Raw genomic sequence first — 24798 nt, forward strand, 5'->3', positions numbered from 1 at the left:
TTTTCTTTTCTTTTTCCCACAAGCTCAGTTACTTACAGTTTGGTCAGATACATAATCAAAAGAAGAGGGAGAGTTAAAATCCTGCTGAGTTTGAAATTGAAAAGATGCTCATGGCCATTGACTGAAAGTTGGCACCGGTCATTGAAAGTCACTTTTATCTCTCTGTTCTGCAGTAGGCTACCATCAGTATATAAATGGGAGCTAGGGCTCTGTTTGTCTGTCTCTCTGTTTCTCTGTCTGTCTGTCCCACTGATGACATCATCAGTGGTCATAAATCACATCATCGTGAATTACTCACACACACAAGGCTATAGTTCAGTGATGATGTCACTGATGACATCATCAGTGACTGATGTCATCAGTGGTGTCATACATAGGCATTGTGACATCATCAGTGATGTCAAATTCACTCACACACACACACACACACACACACACACACACACAAGGCTATAGTTCAGTGATGATGTCACTGATGAAAGGCTATAGTTCAGTGATGATGTCACTGATGACATCATCAGTGACTGATGTCATCAGTGAGTCATACATAGGCATTGTGACATTATCAGTGATGCCATAAATTCACCTCACACACACACGCACACACACACACACACACACACACAAGCCTATAGTTCAGTGATGATGTCACTGATGACATAAATAAATCCCACTGATGGCATCATTAGTGATGTCATAAATCCCACTGATGACATCATCAGTGATGTCATAAATTCACTCACACACACAAAGTCACGAGAGAGACTGGGGGAGAAGGAGAGAGAGGAGAGGGAGAGGAGGAGCCCGAGGGAGAGAGAGAGGGGGGGGCAGAGAGACTGAGAGAGGGAGACATTGTGCACACGGCAATAGGGCAGGCAAGGCCACACAGCAGCCGAGCTGCGGGCAAGGCCGCGCAGTGCGAATGGAAGCTGCAGGGCCAGCTCGGCGAGCTGCAGGACAGGCGAGGCCGCGTAGCGTCGTGCCTAGTTATTATTACTAGGCATCGATTCCTAGGCTAGCGGGCGAGCCTGCCTAGTTTGTTAAAATCACCCCCTCAACATGTGGGCCTGCCCTGCCTTGCTTGGCTCTACCTCTGTGTCATTTCCCCTCCGGAGTTCTCTTCGGACTTAAAGACTTCTGTCTTTAAGTGGGTTTCACCTGATGAACAATTTTGTCGGGAACAGTTTCTTTGTCACTCTTTGTCCCCTCAGCATCTTACAGTTCCTGCAAAAGTGCCTCGAGTCGTTTGAAGTCTCCTCTCTTCCGGTGAGAAAGTACTCGCTCGGTCTTCTGGGTGACTTCAACGCAGCCTTCGGTACGGGAGTGTGCGTTAGTGTTTTGCCGTTTGGCGTGTGAGGGTACATGACATGTGATGTCATCATCGCTGCACCACTAAATCTCCTGAAATGTTTCATTAGCAGAAGACATTCAGGTCCCTTCTTTCATAATATATGCAGCAAGATGGGCTTTTCTTCATAAATTGCCCAAAAATTAACATGATAATTTCTCTCTGTTGAAACAGCTGCGAATCTTATCAGAAGGGATTGTGTTCAAATGACACGTCATGACATTTCTAGCAGCATGTCAGATATTCCATTGAGATCAGTTATTCCATTCTTTCCCTTTAGACAGACAGATAAAAGAGGGTGCCAATATTGAACAGAGATACTGCAGCGAAAATCATCATTTAGTGCAGGAAGAACAGACGTGGCATTTAGCAGCTGGCATTCCGGATCAACTTGAAGGGACTTTCCATTGCCTTTTCATTGCCTTTCTGTCGGCGTTGTCAAATCCACTGACAGGCTCTCACTCTTTTCCCTCACCTGAATATATTTTCTTTGAAAAAGTTATTTCACCCCCCCCCCCCCCCCCCCCCCCCCCCGCCCCCCTCGGGGACAGGACGACAAGAAGTCAACCTAACGACTATAATTGCAAGCGTTGTACCTGTCTAACAGGCCCAGGAAGCTTAAATGTTCCCCCCGCCAGAGTTAGTAGCTGCAATAACACCATTCTCCGCAGTATACCCTTCCTGTTGTCTCCGGTCTGCTGTTGCTGTTTGGCTGTCAGGTCCCCTGGCATTAACGGCGCTGATCCGTGTTGAGCGCGCCGTCTTCGTGTTGAGTGGTCGTCGCAGCTCTCCCCGACCCCCCCTTCCCCCGTCGCCATACTGCCTGTCAGTCAGACGGAGCCCCGCTGGAGGCCCGTCCTGCGGGTAATGCATTTTAAATGGGGAGCGCGACCCTCCCCCTGCGCCTCATTAACTTCCTGCTGATTGATAAACAGCGAGCTGCCACCGCTGTGCGAGCGAGGCGGGGGCGGGGCGGGGCGGCGGCTGGAATTAGATACATGATGTACTTGGCTGGCGATGTGTCGAGATGCAGTCACCCTGACGTGGCATTGGCTGGGTGACCGCTGTGTGTGTGTGTGTGTGTGTGTGTGTATGTGTGTGTGTGTGTGTATGTGTGTGTGTGTGTGTGTGTGTGTGGATCTCGTCTGGTCTGACATAGATTCATGGACTCGGTGTTAGAAATTGTTTTTAACAAATCGTATACTCTGGAGTTTGTGGGTGTGTGTGGTGCAATTGAGATGCAGTGTGTAAGTTCATAGTGAAGATGTTGGTTGGAGCTGGTCTTTATTTTTCCATGCTCTGCCTGTTGAGCAGACTCATCATGATGACATGTAATCCACTGAGATAGCAAAGTGCCCTGGAGGTCACAGAGACCTGGTGGTCACAGAGACCTAGAGGTCACAGAGAGCTGGAGGTCACAGAGACCTGGAGGTCACAGAGACCTAGAGGTCACAGAGAGCTGGAGGTCACAGAGACCTGGAGGTCACAGAGACCTGGAGGTCACAGAGACCTGGAGGTCACAGAGACCTGGAGGTCACAGAGACCTAGAGGTCACAGAGAGCTGGAGGTCACAGAGACCTGGAGGTCACAGAGACCTGGAGGTCACAGAGACCTGGAGGTCACAGAGACCTGGTGGTCACAGAGACCTGGAGGTCACAGAGACCTGGTGGTCACAGAGACCTGGAGGTCACAGAGACCTAGAGGTCACAGAGAGCTGGAGGTCACAGAGACCTGGAGGTCACAGAGACCTGGAGGTCACAGAGACCTGGAGGTCACAGAGACCTGGAGGTCACAGAGAGCTGGAGGTCACAGAGACCTGGAGGTCACAGAGACCTGGAGGTCACAGAGAGCTGGAGGTCACAGAGACCTGGAGGTCACAGAGACCTGGAGGTCACAGAGACCTGGAGGTCACAGAGACCTGGAGGTCACAGAGACCGCCTCCTGGTGGTCACAGAGACCGCCTGGTCACGGGAATTTTACCGTTACGATCTGTTAACGACCATCATTAAACACCACCAAAACCCAAGTGATGTCCATCAACACCAACACACATGCACGCATCACAAGAACGAGCCACTTGAAGTCGTACATGGGAACTCTTGATCAGGACAATGGTGTCCAAAAGGTATCCAGCGCAGACTTAGGAAAGCCCGCAACACCTACGCAAGACTCCACATCTGGAAGTCCAACACCTACAGCCTCAAAAACCAAGATCCGCTTGTATAACACCTCAAGCCGGTTCTACTATATGGGGCTGAGTGCTGGCCAATAACCCAATGTGACGTGAACAAAGTCAGCTCATTCCACAATGGCTGCCTGCAAAAGATCTGCTGTGTATTCTGGCTGTTATAAAAGCCTGGTTTAAAGAATACTATTGTCTATAGGGTCTGTCCTTATGGCTGCTAATGCTATTCAGTCCAGTCCACCATTAGCTCCACGTTAGCCCCCCAACTGTTACAAATGATCCCGAAACGAGACAGACACCACACAACTGTTGTAAAAAGGGGAATGCTGCACGGTATTATTGGTAGTTATTAAGATATTAGGCATTATTAAGTTAGCATAACAATGACACTTCTCTTTAGCCTGGTAAACCAGCCGGTCATGTGAACTCACATTTCATTTGGTTCTGTTCCGTCTGGCCTCACCTCTGGGAGGGCTGTCTGCAGAAACTGCAAAGCGGACAAACTAATCAGCGACCCGCCTCGTAGTTGACATTGTAACCGGCCAAACAGTAAATGAATGGCCGCCTCCTTGCCTGTCCGCCTCGAGGAGTAATGTCAATGTTCGTCGAGTTTAAACAGCCATAAAGTGCAGTTACTGCAGAAATAGACTCAATAACAACAATTAAACAAGTACCAGAGTACCGTATGCAACAGCGGAGTTTCTGGGCAGAAAATATGTTTTTGCCGTTCTCCCGAGTGGATTTGGGTTTGACTGGATCCAACGCTGATTGGCTGAAGGAGTTGTCTGTCAAGGCAAGTACACCCGCCCAACTTCTGCCCACTGCAAAGACTGTTGTGAAGGCTTCAGGCCAGACGGGAACGAAGAACGAAATGAAATGTGAGTTCACGTGACCGGCTGGTTTACCAGGCTAATCTCTTTTTTTGAATGTCTCTCTTGTGTCTTTATAAGTTATAAACTTATATAAACCCCTATCAGAGGTGACAGGTAACTTACGGCTCACTGACTCTACTCAGTTCCATGGCGCACCTCTCGTTTGGACCCGTACAACTTTCGTCCGTGTCCTGGTTTTGTAGTTCAGTAGATGTGTGAGACTTCCATTCTCACACAGTGATGGTGCTGATTAGGGATGCAGCGGTTTCCGGTTTGAAGGTATACCCCGGTTTGAAAAAGTCACGGTATCAAAACCACTAAGATTTGCCGTCATACCTTCTCCACGGTATCAGCTGTTTCCCCAAAACAACGTGCCGGTTGCTTGCAGAGTGCAGCTTACGCGGCCCCTCCCCCTTGCTGCATGCCTACCTAGACGCACAGTAGTGAGGAGCTGCCCTTGATTGTGTTTACAACCGTGTGTGTGATAAAGCAGGAGAACGCAAGGAAGGACCCCCCTGAACTTTCCCCCATCTAAAAAGACGACGTCGGCTGTATGGGAATATTTCGGCTATTGTAAAATCACAGATGGCCATAGCCTCAACGCGAGACTCATCAGAATGACTGATGAGTCTCGCGTTGAGCCTAGGATGGCCAGGGCTTAGATCTGCGTGAGCACGACCCGTCGTTATTTGTCAAATTCAAGCTACATTAAAACGTTGTCTTGCTTCAACATACATCGCATTGGACATAAACTATTTCCACCCGCAGGTTTGAGGAGTAGCTAACAAACGTCAGATAAATGCTCTCTCTATGCTAACGTTACCTACTGAGGCAGCTAACATGGCTAATTAGCTAGCTAACACCAGCTATCTTTCTCCACTAAAGTTAACGTTAGTTGACTGAGCGAACGGCGCTGTACAGCAGGTCGTTATCAAAACGTATTGCACTGAAGAGAAGTAACATTAGAGAATGACGAAAGACTCCTCCAACCTGTCAGTGGAAAAGTATGCACAAACTTTGTGTGTGTGAGTGAGAGAGAGAGAGAGACAGAAACAGGGACAGAGGCTGTGTGTGTGTGTGTGTGTGTGTGTGAGGAAACAATAATTGTGTCCAGTGTTCACCCATTACAAAAGAGAAGCGTGTATTTGATATTATTATGATGTTTTAGTTTCACATCAAATTAATTAGATTAAATCGTTTACATTTATAAGTAAGAACAGTACTATATTAACATAGTATAATAACAAACTATATTAACACATACTTGCCAGTTAACTGTAATTACAGTTGGAGGTTACATTAACATTTTTTCTCAGTCCACAATTCAGCAAACTGTTAAAAATAAAATAAATTTTGTTCATTGGCATTTTTTACACATAAAGGTCTGCGATACCGCGATACCGTGAAACCGTGGTATTTTTGTCCAAGGTTATCATACCGTCAAAAACTCATACCGTTGCATCCCTAGTGCTGATAAGGTCCATAATGTAACACTGGCCCAATAAGATATCAAATAAGGAACTCGACATAAAGACTGGCTGCCCAAATGTGATCTCATCAATTAAACAGCGTCTAGCATGGCTTGGACACATTACTGAATACGCCCAGAGCGGAACCCCAAAGTGGCCCTCAAATGGACACCACCAGGACAAAGGAAAGGAGGCTGAAGAACAGTAGAGGCTGAGCTGCTGGAGATGGACTCTCATGGGATGGGGTACAACTGGTGGCTGAAGACCGTGATAGGTGGAGGAACATTATCAATGTGAAGGGGGCGAAGAACATAAGTGAGATCCATAATATGTCCATGAGCAAGAGACTAAACCCTACATGTTCTCTCACTGTGAGTCACTCTGGAATAAGAGCATCAACAAGGACCTAAATGTAACACATGTGGATGATACATGGATGCATGTGTGTGCGCACACACATGCACGCACGCACACCCATACACACACACACACACACACACACACACACACACACACACACACACACACACACACACACACATCCATCCTCACACACACCCACTCGTAGTGACACATGCAAGCAGCGAGACACACACACACACACACACACACACACACACACACACACACACACACACACACACACACACACACACACACACACACACACTGACTTCACATGTATCTGTTGTGGGCAGATGTTGAGGTTGTCTGTCCGGTGGAGAGTGCAGACCTAATTAAGACTGCAGGAAAACATCATTTGACTTGGCTCTGGACTCTCCGTGGCGTGGCCTGCCTTTAGTGCCTTTGATGCGCTGATTATTACCAGGACTTTGGCTCTGTGCAGGACGATGAGAGCTAGAGGGCGGGGAAACATTGTCTCATGCTGACAGGTCCCAAACAAAATAAACCGCCCCCTCTCTCTCTCTCTCTCTCTCTCTCTCTCTCTCTCTCTCCCCCCACGGGTTGTTACAGCTGACACTCCCAGCTGGGTTGTCGGTGGTGAGCTCAGTATGAGAGAATCCAGCTGCCTGCGAAGGTCTCCTCCTCTGTTGTGGATTAGCACCAGCAAAACCATCTGCTGGCGTCCTGCAGCGTGCACACGGACACACTGACTAACGCATCCGCGGTCTCCTCCACCCGTGCTCTCTCTCTCTCTCTCTCTCTCTCTCTCTCTCTCTCTCTCTCTCTCTCTCACACACGAATCATATACTACACAAACACACACTCATGCACATGCTGTAGTAATCAACCCATCAGGGGTGTCACCCCCCCCCCCCCCATTGTTTTTCTAATCTCAGCTCATTTCTGGATGCCTCCCCTCTACCCCCCTAGTGACTGTCATCTCCTCTTCCAGAGAGGGGAGGAGCCCAACCTTGATAGGTGAAGAGAAGGGCAGCCAACATCGTAGGGACCCTTGGATTTATATGTTGTCCCCCTTTCGCCATTTCTTCTAGAAGGAGGATGGAACAGTTGGATTTGTTACGCTTTATATACTGCATGCTGCAGATGGATCACTTGGTAGCCCTTTATAATCCCTTTGTAATGCTATTGATTGCAGTCCGCACTAAAAATGATTTTTCTCATACAGAGTGACTACATCATCTCCCCTACCCCAATAGACTATTCTGCCCATCTGTTCATGTCTTGCTATTGTCTATACTATGTAAGCTAATTGCAGAGCTACCATATCACATGGAATGAGATATGGATTGGTATTGAATGCATATTCATGCGTGCAGTGTGAAAGCAGTGTGAAAGCGCTTAATAGAATACGTCACAGCGGCGCGGAGCCTTTATCCATCCGGCGTAGCGCCTACGGCTGCTCAATTCAAGTTAAGCCCTCCGAAGGCAGGGCTCGGTATTGAAGCACGTCGGACGTCACACCTGGCCACACTGTTTATCTAACATGCAGGTGTGGCTGTGGTGGAATGGCGTAAGAGACACTGTGATTGATTGTTTGGATGAACTAACCCCCTTAGGGTCACTTCTGAGCGTCTCTTGTCTTTGTTTATCCATTCTAGGGGGCTGTTTGCAAGTCACTATACAGAAACCCATTACCTGGAAGATGGCAGCGCGCTCACTGGCTCTCACAACTTCACGGTATGTCCTATAACTCCATCCAATGCTTTTTTTCACCCCGCTTTTTTGTCAATGCCGACACAATAAGCGTATTATGTTGAAACTATGATGTTTTCCTCTTTCTCGCCACGCCAGCGGCATTTATGAAGCTTGACCCTGCGTTGAACTCTTTCCCGTCGAGTTCTACTTCATTGTGCTTCTATTTTGAGCCAGTGTCGAAGTCAAGGAATATTGACGTTCGCTGACCTCACTTTCAAACCTCCTTGAATCTGGCAGTCTTGCGTATAAAGAAGCCTGTGTACAGGAGGTGAGTGGACCCATTTTCCCTTCTTTGCTTCCTGCGTTCACAGATTCATATTTGATGAAGTTAAAGGTCAGAGAACAGACGCTGACGTTTTCGCGAACAGCTCGGGTCTTTTATAATGGATAAAGTTTAAAACCATTCCGAAGAAAGGTTTGTTAGCCGTTCCTCAAGACAATATTGAATTAGTGAACCACTAAGAGCACTTCAGAAGTCACTGACTGTCAAATATTCAGCAGCTCTCATTGCATTTATGAGCCCCGTACTTGTTAAATGAAAATAGCACTTTATCTAAAGCAGCCTACATCTGTTAATGCCGTCACCAGTGACTTGTAAAGGCCTTGATATACTTCCGTGTCAAACCCAGTGGGCAAGCTCTCCTAGCCTGGGTAAACCCATCCCCCACGTGACCTGCTCTCAGACCTGTTCTCAGTCACTATGATAGTGACTGGGAACTGAGAGAGCAGGTCACGTGGTGGCTGGGTTTACCTAGGCTAAAGCTCTCCCACAAGGGAAGTAACCCAGAAAGCGGTAATTCCTCGAATGGCCACTTGAGGCAGGGCTCAGAAGTCCCCTCATTCCCATTCACCCCCATGTTAAAATGCCCCACTTTTAAGCATCTTTACAGCCTAGCTGGGCTCGCTGTAAACATTGAATTGACGGTGGTGATATACTGTAACATGTACAATCACTAAGATCAAATTTGTTTTTACTGTTTTCATTTGATTATCCTTTCTGAATATGGCGCTATTTTACACAAGATGCCTCCAGGAGCTACCAAGATGAGCATAACCGATGTCCATCGCATATGCAGGGTGACATGTAAAACCCCTGATACCAAAATGGATGAGTTTTAAGCTATGCTTCCTTATACATCTGTGACTACGTCGGATATGCAGTTGTCCCAAACAAGCAGGCCATTGTGGGGGTTTGGGTAGAGAAGTACACAGTTGCTGACCACAGCACAGTCCCGACAGGGTGTTTGACAGTATTCATAGTATTCCCATGATGTCTCAAGAATTTTCCTACCAATATGGCACTACAATACATACAGCTCATTGGCTGTTTGTGCCATTTGATTGTAATCACCTGTTAATTGATTACAATCACCTGTTATTTTCCTACCAAGATGGCCGTGTGGTGATGTAACAGAATACTATTGGTCTTTCTTTAACCCACTGCCAGCTCTTTGGCAGATATGTGTGAATGCTGATGGATTATTACTGAAGGAGAGATTAACAGAGTATCATTTCCACAGCCATGATTCGTCTCCATCTAACTTTGGCCTGGATGTTCATCCTCAGGTTATTTGAGAAGAGGCAACATAACAACTGATTGTTATACTGTAATGAATGAATGTTAAGCAGCTGGAGCATGCGGCACAGTTCTTACGCTTTATCTTTCTCACGCAGCGCCTCAAATCTTCCACCTGCTCGCCTGATTTGGGGATTTTACCATCCGTTTGAAAAGCAATTAGACATCTCATTTTTGTTCAGATACCCAGAAAGCATAATTATAGACAGCCTGTGAGGTCTGTGTACAAAAACCATTGGCCTACTTATAGTTGAAATCCACAATAGAAGAGATGAATGGAATTCAATAATGCCCAACCCCCACAGTAAAATGAAGAATATTTTCCACGGAGAACGTTGCATTGAGACTGCTGTGGGACTGAGCTGGACCATCTCTGCCTGGGCTCGGCCAGCTCAGCAAACTTCCAGAGCATAAAGACAATGAGGGAGCTGTAGCAGGTCAGGCCAGGCTGAACTCGGCTGAGAGTGGATGGATGCATGGGTCAATGCATAAAGTTGCATCAAAATGGACAGTTGGACGATGACTTGCACTACATGGAGCGACTCACCTACCTGCTCCACATCTAATTAGCATTGGGGACAAATGGACACACCACGACCTGCATCGCTCGACCTCATAACTCTCTTAATCTCATAACTGGGACCAGCTCCTCATGGGAGGATCTGTACTGGAAGACTGATGCATAGTTAATTTATTTGTCCTGCCGGCAGGGAGGAGACTGATATATGGGCTCTGGGGGAAGGCATCTGCAGGGTTCAGTCGGGTGTCAGAGGCCAGGTTAGGTACTGCTGCCTGGAGGCATCTGCAGGGTTCAGTCGGGTGTCAGAGGCCAGGTACTGCTGCTCATGAGTCACCCCTCCGCTGTTTACTCGTCTGCTTCAAGTCCTGTCCCTTTCCTGCTTCATCCAAGTCCTCATATATTTGAATGTCATGTACTGTAAGGAAAGCCATCCCCGGGGAATATGATTTATGGATATCAAAGAATTACACTGGAATAATAAATGCATAGTTATGATATGTTATGAGAAACAGTGTAATGATAACACCGCGGGTTGCCTCCCACAATAATCCAGGTATTAGATATTAATCTTCCGTAGTCCAGAGTATGAGGGAGTAAGCACTTTCCGTTCTCATTAGTTTCTGCGGAAAGCTTGGAAACAAAAAGTCTATTCATATCCCTTGTATCGATGCATCACAGTCATGATCTCATCAAAGAAACATGAGGTGGTAGCATTAACTCCATGCACTCAATCCAGCCCTGCTCCTCCCCACTACACTGAAATGTCATATTTCATGTAATGGGCTGTCCTCTCTTTACACCTCTCTACCTTCTGTATAATGGATTGCCCTCCGTCTCCACACCTCAACGTATAGGTACAGTATGGCACATTTCCAAATAGACTGGCGCTTTCAAGGATTCGGCCGCGCTTCTCAAATATCCTCTGAAGATGACTTTGTTTGGTTTGAGGGGAAAGAGAGAAGGGTGCTACTTATCAATGCTATTTGAACTAGCACGTCAGAAACGGGAGGGGGGGGGTGTTAAATGGGAGATCATGGCAGAGTAGGTACTGTGATGCAACACAAGGCAAGGACCCATTCAGACGCTGAGCATGCAGAATCAGCAGCCAGTGGAGGTTAGCCACCCTGGAGGGTCCTCCTGGCCATTGAGACGTACTGCGTCCGCTCTATATTAAGAGGCAGTGAATGCGGGGTGGAAAACTCACAATTGCGTGTTTTGCAGAGCAGGGTGGCGGAGGGGCCGTCGGTCAGACCCCACCTGAGCGTGGCCTTCTAGCTGCGGCAGCGGGGCTGTTTTCACTCTAAACCAGACACTTCCTCCCCGCCCTCTCACTTCCAGGCCTGGTTCAACGAACACGGGGGCTTAACGCACCTTCTTTACTCCCCTGCTGCAGCTTGGCAGGTGGTCCGTGAGAGCGGGGTACCCGGGAACACTGCAGCAGCAGCAGCATGGACTGCGCTGGTGAATCTGAAACTCATCAGATTTCAACCTTCATTAGCCTGCGGTGACGAGTGTGGCCGCTGCTGACCCCGCCAAAGCCTTTTCCCCAGCTCATACTTCACAGCTATCAGCCAGGACTGCTGTTGTTTGAACGTCGTTTAAACCGTTTTTTCCCCCTCACCCATACTGATCCCAGTCCTTCCTGTCTTGATCTTTACTCACCCAGAACCCTTTTTCGTTTGTATCCCCTCAGGTGAACTGCTACTACCACGGTGAGGTGGGGGGTCATGCCATCTCAGATGTCAGCCTCAGTACCTGCGATGGGCTTAGGTGAGTGTTTCTGCCTGGCAGGGCCACTGGGCTTAACTCATCATCCTCACTTTGATGTTAGTCATGACGTGGGTGTTACCCCTGATGTAATGCATTTGCATGCATCAGTGATCATCTACGCAAGCAGTTGCATCGCCTGAAGCAAAGGCATCCTAGCTATATGGCACAGCCCAGCCTCTGGTTCTTCAACAGCTCCTCCTACTGGTGTGTTTTGGGAGAATGAATGCAGTGATGGCATGCAGATGTAACTCGGTAGATAATGGATTTCCCTGCATTGGTAAGGCAACATGACATACTGTATATACAAATGACTCATGAGAAGCAGCAAACCTGACATACGGTGAGGAAGGTCAGTGTTTGAAAAGAGCTGTTTGCAGATGTCAGGGAGGAGTAATGATTGTGGTAATATCACTGGACAACACCAGGAATGTTTTCCCAACCCAGCCAAATGTCTGCACCCTCCAAGGAGCGATTCAGCTGATTGTGAAGCCCTTGTGCTTGACCTTGGTCTTATTTTATTTATTTATTTATTTGAGTTCTTCTGCAACCTGTCGCCAGAAAGACAGATGCGGATAACTCATTTGACAAGAGCTACGCTGCTTGGCCTAACGCACCGAGACAAATTGCTCCGGGTTTGGGTTGGCAGCTCTCAGGCTTTGGGGGGTTCATTTGAGTTTATGTGGTTGTGAATGTTGTGCGAGTTTGCAAGAATCTCTGAGTTTGGCCAAACCCGATGCTTGAGGATGTCACTTTAAATCACAGAAGTCTCTTTTAAAACACTAGACTAGGCATCTACGCACGCTTGATTCCTAGGCTTGCCCGCTGCGCGGGCTCACTCGTCCTGCAGCTCGCCGAGGATTTTCAGCATTTGCATTTTGGAAAAATAAATCTCCCTCCCTTGATAAGAGTGAAAGTGTATGTCACAACATACATGTTTAACCTCTGAGTAACCTTAGCAACATCGTTCCATGCACCTATTCCTCTCTTCCCAGGGGGCTAATCTCTCTTGAAGACAGATCCTATGTACTGGAACCCTCTGCCGACCACACCAACGGGAATCACTGGATCTACAGAGCCGAATACCTCAACCTTGCTCCTGGCACCTGTGGCCATGATTTCAACATATCCCATCCCACTGAGCACAGCCTGAACCAGGCAGACAGCAGCCCATTCAGGACTTTCAGCACAAGGGTAAGGATGGTTGTCTTTGACCTCCAGTTTAAAGCCGTGTACAGTGACAACATGCAGAGTAGGAAAATCTATTTTTAGTCGTACATGTTGTGAACAAATAAAGCACAAAAGTTTATGTTTTGTGTTCTGAAAAAAAAAGGATGTGAAGAACGTGAATTATGAAAGTATGAGGGGAAAAAAGGGCACTCGGTAGAGGGCACACCTCCACCAAGCTTTCTACAAAGTTCCGTGAATCCATTTAGAAGTTAGGCGCCAGTGGGCGTGGAAAGTTTTGTGCAAATCTCTTCATAACTTTTTGAGATATCCTGCGGACAGACAGACACGCAAACAGGGGTGAAAACATGACCTCCTGGCTTTTGGCTGTCTTGGCCAGGCCTCCCTTGTAAAAGAGATGGGGGTCAATGGGGCTAGTCTCGGCTCCCAGACGTTTGGTGAGCTGCGCCACCAAACGTCTGGGAATTTCACTGTCAGAAACTGTCTGTCAGAGCCCGGCGAGAACCACCGGCAGCAGACACGCCTACATTTATTATTAGAATTTTATTTGGTAGCGGCAATGCCATTTATCATAGTCCTAACACAGAGCATGAAGCTGATATGCTCCAAACAAAATTTATAGCTGTGGTTTATTTTACAATCATTTTTCCTACCCGGAAGTGGTCCGCTTGATACTGTGAACTTGTGTGAAGTCATCAGCAGCCAGCAGGCTCTGTAACGTTAGCCTCGGGAGTCGGGTTTATCGCTGGGGGAAAGACCTCTAGCCGCCGGGGCCGGATGAAACACGTCCTATTAACAGGTTATGTTTGTTTCTACGTGATTAATATGTTTCTCCGCAAATGCGACGATGTTTTGCGAGACACCGGTTCTGCATGAGATCTGCACCCAGAAAGCAGGCCCGCCCACAACACTCATGATTGGTTCTCCGATGCAAGGCTTCCAACAGCGCCACCTAACGTTATGCAAAGATTTAAATACCGTAGTAATATTCTCAGTCTTACAGGAGTGAAACGGATTAAGACTGAGGGCTGAGTCTACAATGGGGCTAACCTGGTTAAAAATGAGTTAAATAAAAATAAAACTCTGTTGGCGGAGGTAATGAGAAAGTTTTCTCCTCAACATTTTAGTCTGTCGACCTTTTGGGGTCGGCAAGTTTGTGTGATGTCCTTTAAGCTGCATGCCTACAGTACGGTGTTGCAATATGGAGTGGATATCTGATCGGAGAAGACAGATCGCTCACCTTAACCCTCTTTGCAGAAATCATTTGCAATGTAGATAGCAGTAAGCGGCCCGGTGTATTTTAAACAAGCTAGCTACTACTTATTGAATCATTCCTCTACCTGATCTAAGCGTATCCAGCAGCGATCTGGATGTGGGGGGTGGGGTGTGTGTGTGGGGGGGGGGGGGAGGGGGGGGGGTCATAAACCCCAGCGACAGCTACCTTGGCTTTTAAGTGCCTGTTCATCATGCCATTAGCAGGACATCTCCATCCAGAGAGTTACTTTATGGAAACCCCACCTCACCCCCTACATGCACCCCTCCCTCTTTATACAGCCCCTCGCTGTCCCACTGAGTATGGGGATAAATCATTACAGAGGGTGCGTGGCCCTGGGGAGCCGGTATGCACAGAGCGAATAGGCCTTTAAAGATGATGACCGCTGATAAGTGGAAAACACAGAGTCCACTGATCTCTATCTGACTGGTGAGGGATGGCAGGAGTGGACGAACACGCCTGGTTTATCTGCTCAGTACACAGAGCCACAGAGATAGATGATACAGAGCCTGGAGGACTCACAAGGAGGGCGAGCGAGGCTGATTTCATTGTAATGCAACACATATGTGAGGGACACATAGACTTCAAATTGAACATTTTTTCACTATGATTTCATCATGATTCAGGAGATATTGACATTGCAAGTGAGGCAGAACAAACATATGGCTATGTCAGCTAAGATCCTATCCCCTTCACATTTAAAGACCCCATCACATGGGGTGGATCCAATTTCTCTTAATTGCATCCAGGTTTCCCTCACTTGCATCTTTTCCTTGTGTCTCAGTCCCTCCCACCGAGGAAACCATGTGAGGAGAATGTGTTTCTGAGGACGGCGACAGCTGATCAGTCGGCTAACAGCTGTAGAGACTTTTGATGCAGTTTGTATCTGCACACATGTGCACAATGCTAATACTAATACTGTAGTATCATTGCCAGAGCAGCAGTGTTTTCTCTCTGCAGCCTGTTTGACAAACACCTTCACATGAATAAAAACCATAGACTGTATCAAAGAGGTGGACGGACTGTGTGCGACTTCACCCATTGGTTTGACGACTAACGTTTTGAAGCCTCTAGTTTAGCCATCTTGGCTCTCGCACAGCTCGCATGAGACCAGGGCCGTTTCTCAATAAGCGTTCTTGTGTGTTCTTGCGTTCTTGTGTCCCTGTCGTCCCCTGTCGCAGCCCAAGTACTGTTCCAATACAAAGTTCACATTTCGCCAAGAACGCTTAAAATTCCCGGATGTGTTCTTGACATGCCCACTTTACCGAGGATGCTCTGGTTGGTGACTTGTGTCAACTTGGCAAGGCAGATATCCCAGAATTAATTTCGGCATAAGCGGAGGCAGAACGCAGCAGAGAAGACGCCATAAGCTCCGGGAAGTTTTTTTTACAATTTAAAGTTTTATTTCAACACTAAATTAATTTCTGATGACTTTGGATGCCTACAAGCAGGGTAGTAGGTTTCAATAAGTACCATTTACGAACATTTATCGCGAAAAAAGGCAAAAAAGCTCCAGAGCACAATTGGCTGCATCTAAATCAGCTGAGCTTTTTATTTGTGTAGTACTGCAGGCGGCCTCTGCGCTGGTATTGCGCAATACCCTCAAGAACGCATCGTCTCAAACTGCCAACAGCGTTATGTGTGCTTGTGACCTAGCAAGTTCATTCTTCCAAGAACGACTAGCAAGAACGTTCTCCCCAAGAACACAAGAACAAGAATGCATTCTTGGTATTGAGAAACGGCCCAGGGGTTTCCCACAGACCCGCAGCTCCGCCCACAGAGCTGCAGCTCCGCCCACAGAGTTGCAGCGCCGCCCACAGAGTCACAGCTCAGCCTGCTATTGGCCAAAACATAGTCTGCTTTATTGTCTATTTCACTCTCAATGGGCGAGTTTTATAAAGATTCACCCTCCCTGAAAGGTGAAATTAGCTATAGAGACCAAAACCGTTTTTTGAACCAGACTGTAAACATGTTTATTCCTGCTGTAAACTCTGACATTTTAACATGGGTGAATGGGGACTGACTCGCTTTTGTAGCCAGCCTCAAGTGGCCATTCGAGGAACTGCATTTTTTCCTACTTCCGCATTGGCCTCAATGCGACCAAGAAAGCCTGCCCCCTTGATAAAAACATGCATTCTGTATTTTTATACTGTGTACTGTGTCCTGCTCAGAGGCACATGAACCATTCCTACTGGCAGAATGTGTTTATATTATTTATTAATTATTTTTTGTATGTATTGATATTCTGATATTGATATTCTCGTGCATTGATTATCTAATAACCCAGAATATGATTAGGCAGGTGTCTGATCACCTTCACTTATCCCATAACCCCGGAGGTGTCTGATAAACACTGGAAAAGATTTATTTGGCTAAATGTTTCAGGGAAAACTGAAATTATGTAACTTATACCAAACCCGACACTCGAATTTCACTCGAATTTTTCAGCCTCACATGTGACTGAATGGAAATGACGATAAAATGTCAGATATAAATGTGTTTAAAATGTGTTTGTTGCCATCAGCCAGACTCTCCCTTACTTTAATGTTATCCATAATTAAATTTAATGGGGGATATAACAGATCATAAAGAGAAAAATCTTTCTCATAAATGAAGAAAGTTGTTTTGTTGATCAGACCTACAATGAATACAGATTTTAACTAGATGGTGACTCAGGAAAAAAAAATTGTGACTATACCCTTGAGTTGAATCTGTAATCTGTTTCCACTCAGTGATGTTGTGATCTATGATCAGTCCGCTCAGCTGCAGCGTGAATAAGGGGTATCACTCAAAGTCAAAAATGAGTCTTTTAATTATCAAGTTTTAAATTACAGATTGTCTATTTGCACCCGGGTGAGAATAGACACCGTAGCTATTTACACCGAAGCAGGCCAATGCGTCATTTTTCTTCAGAAGCCACCAAGAGCCATTTTCTGGAGCTCCCTCTCTCTCTATAGCCCTTTTCCCACATGCGCTTTGTACCGCAAAATGACCGGAATGTGGTCTAATGCCTGTATGTGAGAAAGGCGCCGTGCCGGTATAAGCGCGACCCCGTCGTCCCCGACATTTCACCACTTTCGACCTAGTCAGAAGAGCGGTATGCTCTTAAGGGGACGCAAGTGGAAACGGTTCCAGTCATTTTCCGCGACAGCGGTCCTTCAATCATGGGCGAGGAGTAGCCTACACACGTTGCTTAATGTTCCAGCGGGCATAATCTAATCATTCGCGCACATTAAAGCAAACTGGCGAAATGATCTTGTGATAGCCTAATAAGAGCAGTAGCCTATGTCAGCTTGCTGATTTCCGAAGGCAACCCCGGACACATCAAACGAAGCCAGTCTGCTTTCTCTACATACATACAAGCGTTGAGCAGCTTGCAAGCCTTTCTCGCTGTGTCTGTGGCTGCTGCTCTCGAGCAGAGAGGGGAGGGGGAAATCGGCTGTGTTGATTACGCTGGCGGCTTGACGCTGCTCTTAAGTCAAACGAGTGTGATTTATTGTGTGACAACTGACAAGCGAACTTATTTCGAGTTTTGCCGACCCCCCAAATAAGCTCCCCCCTCCCCCCGCCCCCCCAACATACAGGTAAATTCGCTGATAGATTCCCACATGCGCGAGCCGAAGTGTGAAGGGAAATGTCCGATATTGACTTACAGGTAATTTTCCGGTATGCATGTGGGAAAAGGGCTTATGGCTCTGGCCACTATAACTCTGTTCATGTGGGGGAGGAGGAGTTGCGGGAATATGTAAGCAGACATACCCTCTCCAGTTTCTTTTATACATCCATGCATGTACCCATGGATGTACTGTACCCACGGCATCTTGACTTCCTGGATTTGATGCATTTCCTGTTGAAACAGGATGTTGGGGGGGGCACAATGCAGGAAGGGGTCATTGAAAAGTCTAAACCAATGGATGAGTCCAGGAATGAAAGGCAATTTTATTTCATGGGAGGGGTATGGAGGGAGATTGTTCAAAAATTGTAAGGTCTTTGCTAGAAATTCATATTTATGCCTACTAGTGAAGCATAAGGTCACCATGAAAGATTCCGGGAAGTAAAAGTAATGGGAGTTCATTTCACTGCAGTAATAGGGTTTCTCTCATGTTTGATCACCATTCTGTTTGATTCCTATTGAAAAGGCTTGAGCGCGGTTAAGATGGCAGCCATTGTCTTTGTTGAATGGTGATGTCAATGGATTAGTGTTAAGAGCGCCGCAATGATTCAGCGTGAGCTCGCACACCCTGACAACAGCACAATGCAGCAAGGGCCCACCTGACAGAGGGAGTGGGAACAAGACAGCGCAGGCAGAGTGAGGCCCAGGCTGCTGATCTATACCAGTGTGAAAAATATGGCTTAATTCTCCTGGGTAAGAGATTTATTTTCTCTGCCTCTCATTGCGTTTTTTATCCGATGACATTGCCTCCTTTCTTTCAATTAAGATCCAGTGTCCCTGCCCCTCCTACCACTATCTAAGAGATGTCAGAGCTGGTGGGGGGGGGGGAGTGTATAAAGAAGGTGTACACGATTGTCCCAGAGGTGATAAAAGAAAAGCAATAAAGGATAAAATAGTGAGGGGCATTTAAAAAAGAAGTGAGTTGTCACTTCTTGCACTGAAAGCTGGGGTGATGAGTGATGCGAAGGTGCACCGCCAAAAGGGCAGAGTAAAAACACGAGTGTGATTTGCTTGCACTCGGTGGAACGCGAGCGCGCTCACCTCACTCAGCATGTTGCACACGAGGGCTCTGAAGTGTGCCGCTGCCACCTGGATAAGCTGAGAAGGGCCCTGCTAGAGGCTCTGCAGATGAAGAGGCTTCTCGGCAGACTGGGCCTCTGGATGATGGGACTTCAACGGAGAGCAGGACGGAGATGATAGGGTGGCCGCTTGAGTGACAGGGGCTGTGCGTGACTGTCTCCACATGGCACCGCAACATGTCGCCCACTTCTGTTTGAAACCGTCAGACTGTAAAAAAAAGATGGACATAGTGAGTGTGACATCACCCATTGGTTTGTGGACTCCCATTTTGAAGCCTCGGGTTTGGCGTTAATTGGCTGCTGCCGTCTTGTTTTTGTTTTTTGGAGCCCAAGGTGACATTATTTGTAGCCATATTTGGATGAGAGGGGGTTTCCAAGAGCCACAGCGCGCGGCCTGCTGTTGGTCTATGATCGGCGAGTTACGCAATCACTCGACAGGCGACCTGTCAATCACACCCAAAACAGTCATTTTTACGGGTGAGTTAAATTTTCACCGTGAAAGGTGAAATCAACCATAGAGATCAAAACCGCTCTTTGAACCAGGCTGTGAACATGTTTATACTGCAAAGTTGGGCATCTCTTAACATGGGGTGGTGAATGGGGATTTACTCACTTTTGCAGCTACCAGCCTCAAGTGGGCATTCGAGGAAGTTTTTGGTACTTCTACATTGGCCTCAGTGCGACCAAACGAAACTGCCCCCTCGGTTGAAACTGAATGTCGATAGTCAGACGAAGACACTGAAATCGACCCAGAAATAATTGATTCCTATCTCAAATCCATCAATCTGCTTAAAATAGACCCTGTTTCATCGAGTTCATAGACAGACCGATAACTAAAGAGGAAGTTGAAGATGCAATTAGAAGCCTAAAGAATAATAGGAGTCCAGGTACAGACGGACACACTAATGAATTTTATATGATTTTTATAGATCTCATCAGCCCAATGGTGAGAGAGCATACTCTCACGGCCAAATTCCACTGAGTCCGTGTTCGGTCCGTCTGCGCTGCGGTACGGCTTCGGAGCCGATACGTTTCCACTCTAATCAATGTGTCAACTCCTACCTACTCCGCTGCGTTGCGTGTCTACTCCGTCCCAGCTCCGACGATCCGAAGCTCTCCGAAGCAGATACGCAAGGCTTCTATTTTTCCCGGATGTCGGAGCAAAGCCGCAGCAACTTGGGCGGAGCCAGGCCTGGAGTCAACAGGTCTAGAGGTGCTTACAGCATTCAAGATCAAGCCAGAGGACAAACATGTATGAGGAAAAGTAATCAATGAAGGGGAAAACCACAAAATAATATGACACGACACATCCTTTTTACAAGGACAACACCATGCAAGTCCACCCCTCCTCTGCTTCTCCAGTTGGAAACAATGATCTTCTGCCTGTTTGTTGTTGTATTTATCCCACATACAAATTGTATCGCGCGAATGTGCGCGATTTCACCGCGAGAACTTGTCGGTCTCGTCACTTCAGCTGTCTGGCGGAGCAGAGCTGTGACGTGCTCTGCACGCAGCCAGTGAGTGTTGGCGGAGCATGGAGCACAGAGCAAAACCAGAGCACAGCCTCAACGCAACGCAAATGCACTGGAATCCCGGCGTCATGCTGTTGAGAAAGGGGAGCTACCATTGGCCTGGAAGTATGCGATAATCTCGGTGATATCTAAAAAAACATAAATATCCCACAGATTGTGCCTCCTACAGGCCAATTGCACTCTTAAATACAGATTGTAAATTGCTAACTTCTATACTAGCTAAACGAGTGGAATCAGTTATTACTACTTTAACGCATCCAGAGCAGATAAGCTTTATAGTCGGTCGCCAAAAGCGTTTGACGGCGTATCCTGGCTGTTCCTATTTGGATTTGGCCCAAACGTCATCAAATAGATACAGGTGTGGTCATTACCCCTCAAAGCATAGCTAACATTAACGGAAGCGTGTCCTGCATCGGACAATATTTTTTACAAAACTTCTGTTAAAATTATGCTTCAAACACTGCTACAATGATCATGTCATGTTTCCGTGTAGTTTAACAGCGAAAACGTTAAGTCGAACTTCTTTCTAGCAACATACCGTTGAAATAATTTATTTTAGTTGTGTCTTTGATTTACCAGAGTCGGGGAAAGGACGCTACCGCTGGCGTCTTAACTGGAAGCTGCTCTTGTCCTGTTACGGACAGCTCACTCTGCGGCTCTGCTGGTTAGCAAGCCAGTGGTTAGCAAGCCAGTAATAGTCAACAAAGAGAGTGGCTTGTAGTGGTCGCTGAGTCCCATTTTGCTGCATTATTGCCACCTGCTGGCCTTGTTGTGTTTTAGACAAAGCTAGCAACTTTAAAGATCAGTAACTCTCGTCGCCCAAGCACGTCTTATGGCTTTCTGTCATCAAAGTCACTTTCCTAAAGTAATTTGACATGTTACCATGCACATATTCATATGAAATTCCACATATTGACACATATAGATGTATAAATTATTTCCACTTTCACAAAGCGGCGATCCAGCATCTGAAATGCCCGCTAAAGTACCGGAAACCACGTCGAGAGACCTCTGACCCGGACGTGACGAAACAGGCAAAGAGGTGTCCGATGCAGGACACGGTGACGCTAATAGACATATCATAAACATAAACCTATGGAGAGAGTTCCAGTGGGAAATAGGTCACAGATCCTTTAGAAGCCCTCACATCCTTTCCCAAATAGACCCCAGTCAAACAAGTGCATGTTGGAGGCATTATGGAGAGGAGTCTGCAAAGCATACACATATATTTTGGAAGTGTCCCCTTTTGGATGACTTTTGGAGGGAGATATATTTGATTTACTTGTCTAAAATATTTGGTTTTCAACTACCCAGGGACCCATCGCTGTGGGGCCATCCCAGAAGCTGTGATGAGCAGGAAAAAGATCTCCTTACTGCATTCTTGCAGCAGCCAAGAAAGCAATAACACTGCTGGCTTAAAAAAAAAGACCCTCAATGACACATGACAGTCCTACTGACTGCCATGTGTCATTGAGGGTCTTTTTCAAGGAATTTACACAATGGAAAAGATCACTTTCTTGCTGAGACTGCAAAATGTGCAATTCACAGACCAATAGTAACCTTGGCTTGAAGCGATGGAGGAGGAATGGAGCTAGGCATGCGTGGAAAACTTTTGCATTTCATCCATTTACATTGCAAGTAGCTTTCTGGTGATGTGATGAATACTTGTCGTTGCAAATGTCCGTTTTATAGTTTTTATATTATTTTTGATGTGTATATTATTACTTCTCTTTATGGTTCTTTTTCTTTTATTTGGTAAGTCATGGTTTTATAAACACACTTTTTCTGGATGGTACTACTGGTACCCATACTGTAGATAGAAGTGATGATCGCGCGCGCGCGCGCGCGCGCGCGCGTGTGTGTGTGTGTGTGTGTGTGTGTGTGTGTGTGTGTGTGTGTGTGTGTGTGTGTGCGTGCGTGCGTGCGTGCGTGCGTGCGTGCGTGTGTGTGTGTGTGTGTCTGCACGCGCATGTGTGTGTGTGTGTGTGTGTGCGTGCGTGTGTGTGTGTGCGTGTGTGTGTGTGTGTGTGTGTGTGTGTGTCTGCGCGCGCATGTGTGTGTGTGTGTGTGTGTGTGTGCGTACGTGCATGTGTGTGTGTGTGAGTGTGAATAAGTGTGTGGAGGAAAGTAGAAGTCAAGGTGGCAAACTTGAGCAAACTGATTGACCAAGAGAGTGAATGTTTCGAAAGAGTGGAGTATAAATAGTTGATGAGGACAGGGACAGATTGCAGGGTTTGAATTTTTATTTAGTAGAATTGAAAAGGAAAAATGTTGTAACGACTGGAATGTGTGTTTGTTTAACTTTGCCCTATAAACATAAAGTTAAAAACTGAATTTCCGAGAAAAATCTATGCTAATGGTTGAATTGTTTGATGTACACCCACTGGTATGCGATGTGACACCCAATAAAAATTATGGTGTTTTCCAGGACAAGTAATGTGGTTTTGGTTTTATAAATACAAGAAGAAGAACTGTACAATCTTTAAACCAAGGTGCATGAAGTGGAAATAACTGGAAAAGGAAGGTTTTTAAAGAGCTTCCATCAGCATCCAAGAGTAACTGAATTGATTCCTTTTCTGTAAATACTTTTTTTTTATTACATTTTATATATATATATATAAAAAAAAAAGTACAATATGAAGTACATGGAAATTAGCTAACATGATTAAAAAGGGGGAAATAATTTACATTTTGCTCCCAGCTTTCTCTGTATGGAAATCATCATCACAGCTCACTTGAAGGCAGTTCTTTTAAAGAATGGGGGTGTTGTCTTCCCTGAGTTGATTGAACGCAGAGTGTGTGTATCTTCTCCAGTGGCCTCCTAGTGACTCATAAATCACCACGGGGTGCATTTAGAGCCCAGTGGCCTGTCCTGGCTTCTCCATGGAGGAGGCAGATAACAGCAGAGAGGAGCCAGACTGCCAGGCTAGCAAGGATGAAGAGACTCAGGCTGAAAAGGGCCCGTGGTGTGAAGGCAGAACACTTGTACCCAGCAGGAGAACGCAAGGTCTGTGTGTGTGTGTGTGTGTGTGTGGGTGTGTGTGTGTGTGGGTGTGTGTGTGTGTGTGTGTGTGTGTGTGTGTGTGTGTGTGTGTGTGAAACAGACAGACCACTGGCTCGACATGTTCTGGAGTGTTTTCCGACCAGTCTTGCTGCCCACGCGCTGCACGAGAACAGAACAGCATCTGCTCCACAGGTGGGAGTGGGGAGGGGGGGGTCCCAAATCGATCTCATCTCCATACTCTCACTAACCCATACACAACCCCCCCCCCCCCCCCTCCCCACACACACACACACACACACACACACCATCTTAAGTGTGCTGTTAAAGACACCGTGAAGCTGTCACATAAATCAATGCCTTGCCGGGGATGTCAGATACTCTTTTGTTATTGTGGAGGAAAAGGAACGGGGCGCGATTGTTTTTTTTACCGTGTTACACTGCCGTGTTACACTGCCGCCAACGGTGCCGTGTCCAAAAGCAGTGATTTACTAGTTAAAGAGCTGCTTGGTGTGGAGTGCTATCGGAGGTCCGCGTAACCTTGGCTATAATCTTATTGGGTGGGACGGGAAGCCTGGCAGATAGTGTTGGTGCTGCTGCTCGTTGCTGTCGCCTCTTGTGTGGAGAGTGTGCCTCAGGTGTAAAGCCATATTGAGTGTGCCCACCTGCTGAAGGGGCTCTACCCTACCCGTGAAGTGTGTCCTCCTCATGTCCTCTCTCTCATCCCCTCCCGCAGCATAAGCGACATGCCCAGACTACCACCAAGTACGTGGAGCTGATCATCGTGGCTGACAACAGAGAGGTAAGCATACAGTAGGTCAGCAGTCGCCCAACAACCCCCCCCCTCCCCCCCCACACACACACACACACACACACTTTGCCGCCAGTTCCCAGTGGAGCGAGGTTCAAAGGTCACACGCACAACTCGCCCCTCCGTCCCCCTGGAGAGACCAATGAGATGACCCCGCCCCCGCCTTGTTACGGCCTCTGATGCGTCTACTCGCTCATCCGTTTGGCTCCGGCTGCATCCCTCCCTCCTGATCCTGCTTTTGACCACTTGACTCGCAGATGAGACCTTTTCCACGTCGGCTCTGCATAAGACCTCAGACTTAAGAGAGAAGAAAGGGCTCCTCGCTGACACCAGATATGTAGGTCAATGTCACATGCTGTAGCAGAAGGGGGAGTAAGTGCTGG

At 47.0% G+C, this 24798-nt stretch overlaps 1 protein-coding gene across 1 annotated transcript in view; it reads left to right on the forward strand.

Annotated features, from left to right (window-relative positions):
• The window catches only part of LOC310775678 (disintegrin and metalloproteinase domain-containing protein 12-like), a gene marked incomplete at its 5' end in the record, with an annotated part of 103131 nt that overhangs the window by 38805 nt on the left and 39528 nt on the right, over positions 1-24798 (forward strand). Inside the window, 4 exons of the mRNA XM_083635827.1 lie at positions 7899-7977; positions 11785-11861; positions 12854-13052; positions 24341-24406. Of these exons, the coding sequence (XP_083491953.1) occupies positions 7899-7977; positions 11785-11861; positions 12854-13052; positions 24341-24406 (421 nt within the window). The remainder of the gene's footprint in view (positions 1-7898; positions 7978-11784; positions 11862-12853; positions 13053-24340; positions 24407-24798) is intronic.

This window comes from Poromitra crassiceps (genome assembly GCF_964638095.1).
Source record: "Poromitra crassiceps genome assembly, chromosome: 4".
NCBI classification, from domain to species: domain Eukaryota; kingdom Metazoa; phylum Chordata; class Actinopteri; order Beryciformes; family Melamphaidae; genus Poromitra; species Poromitra crassiceps.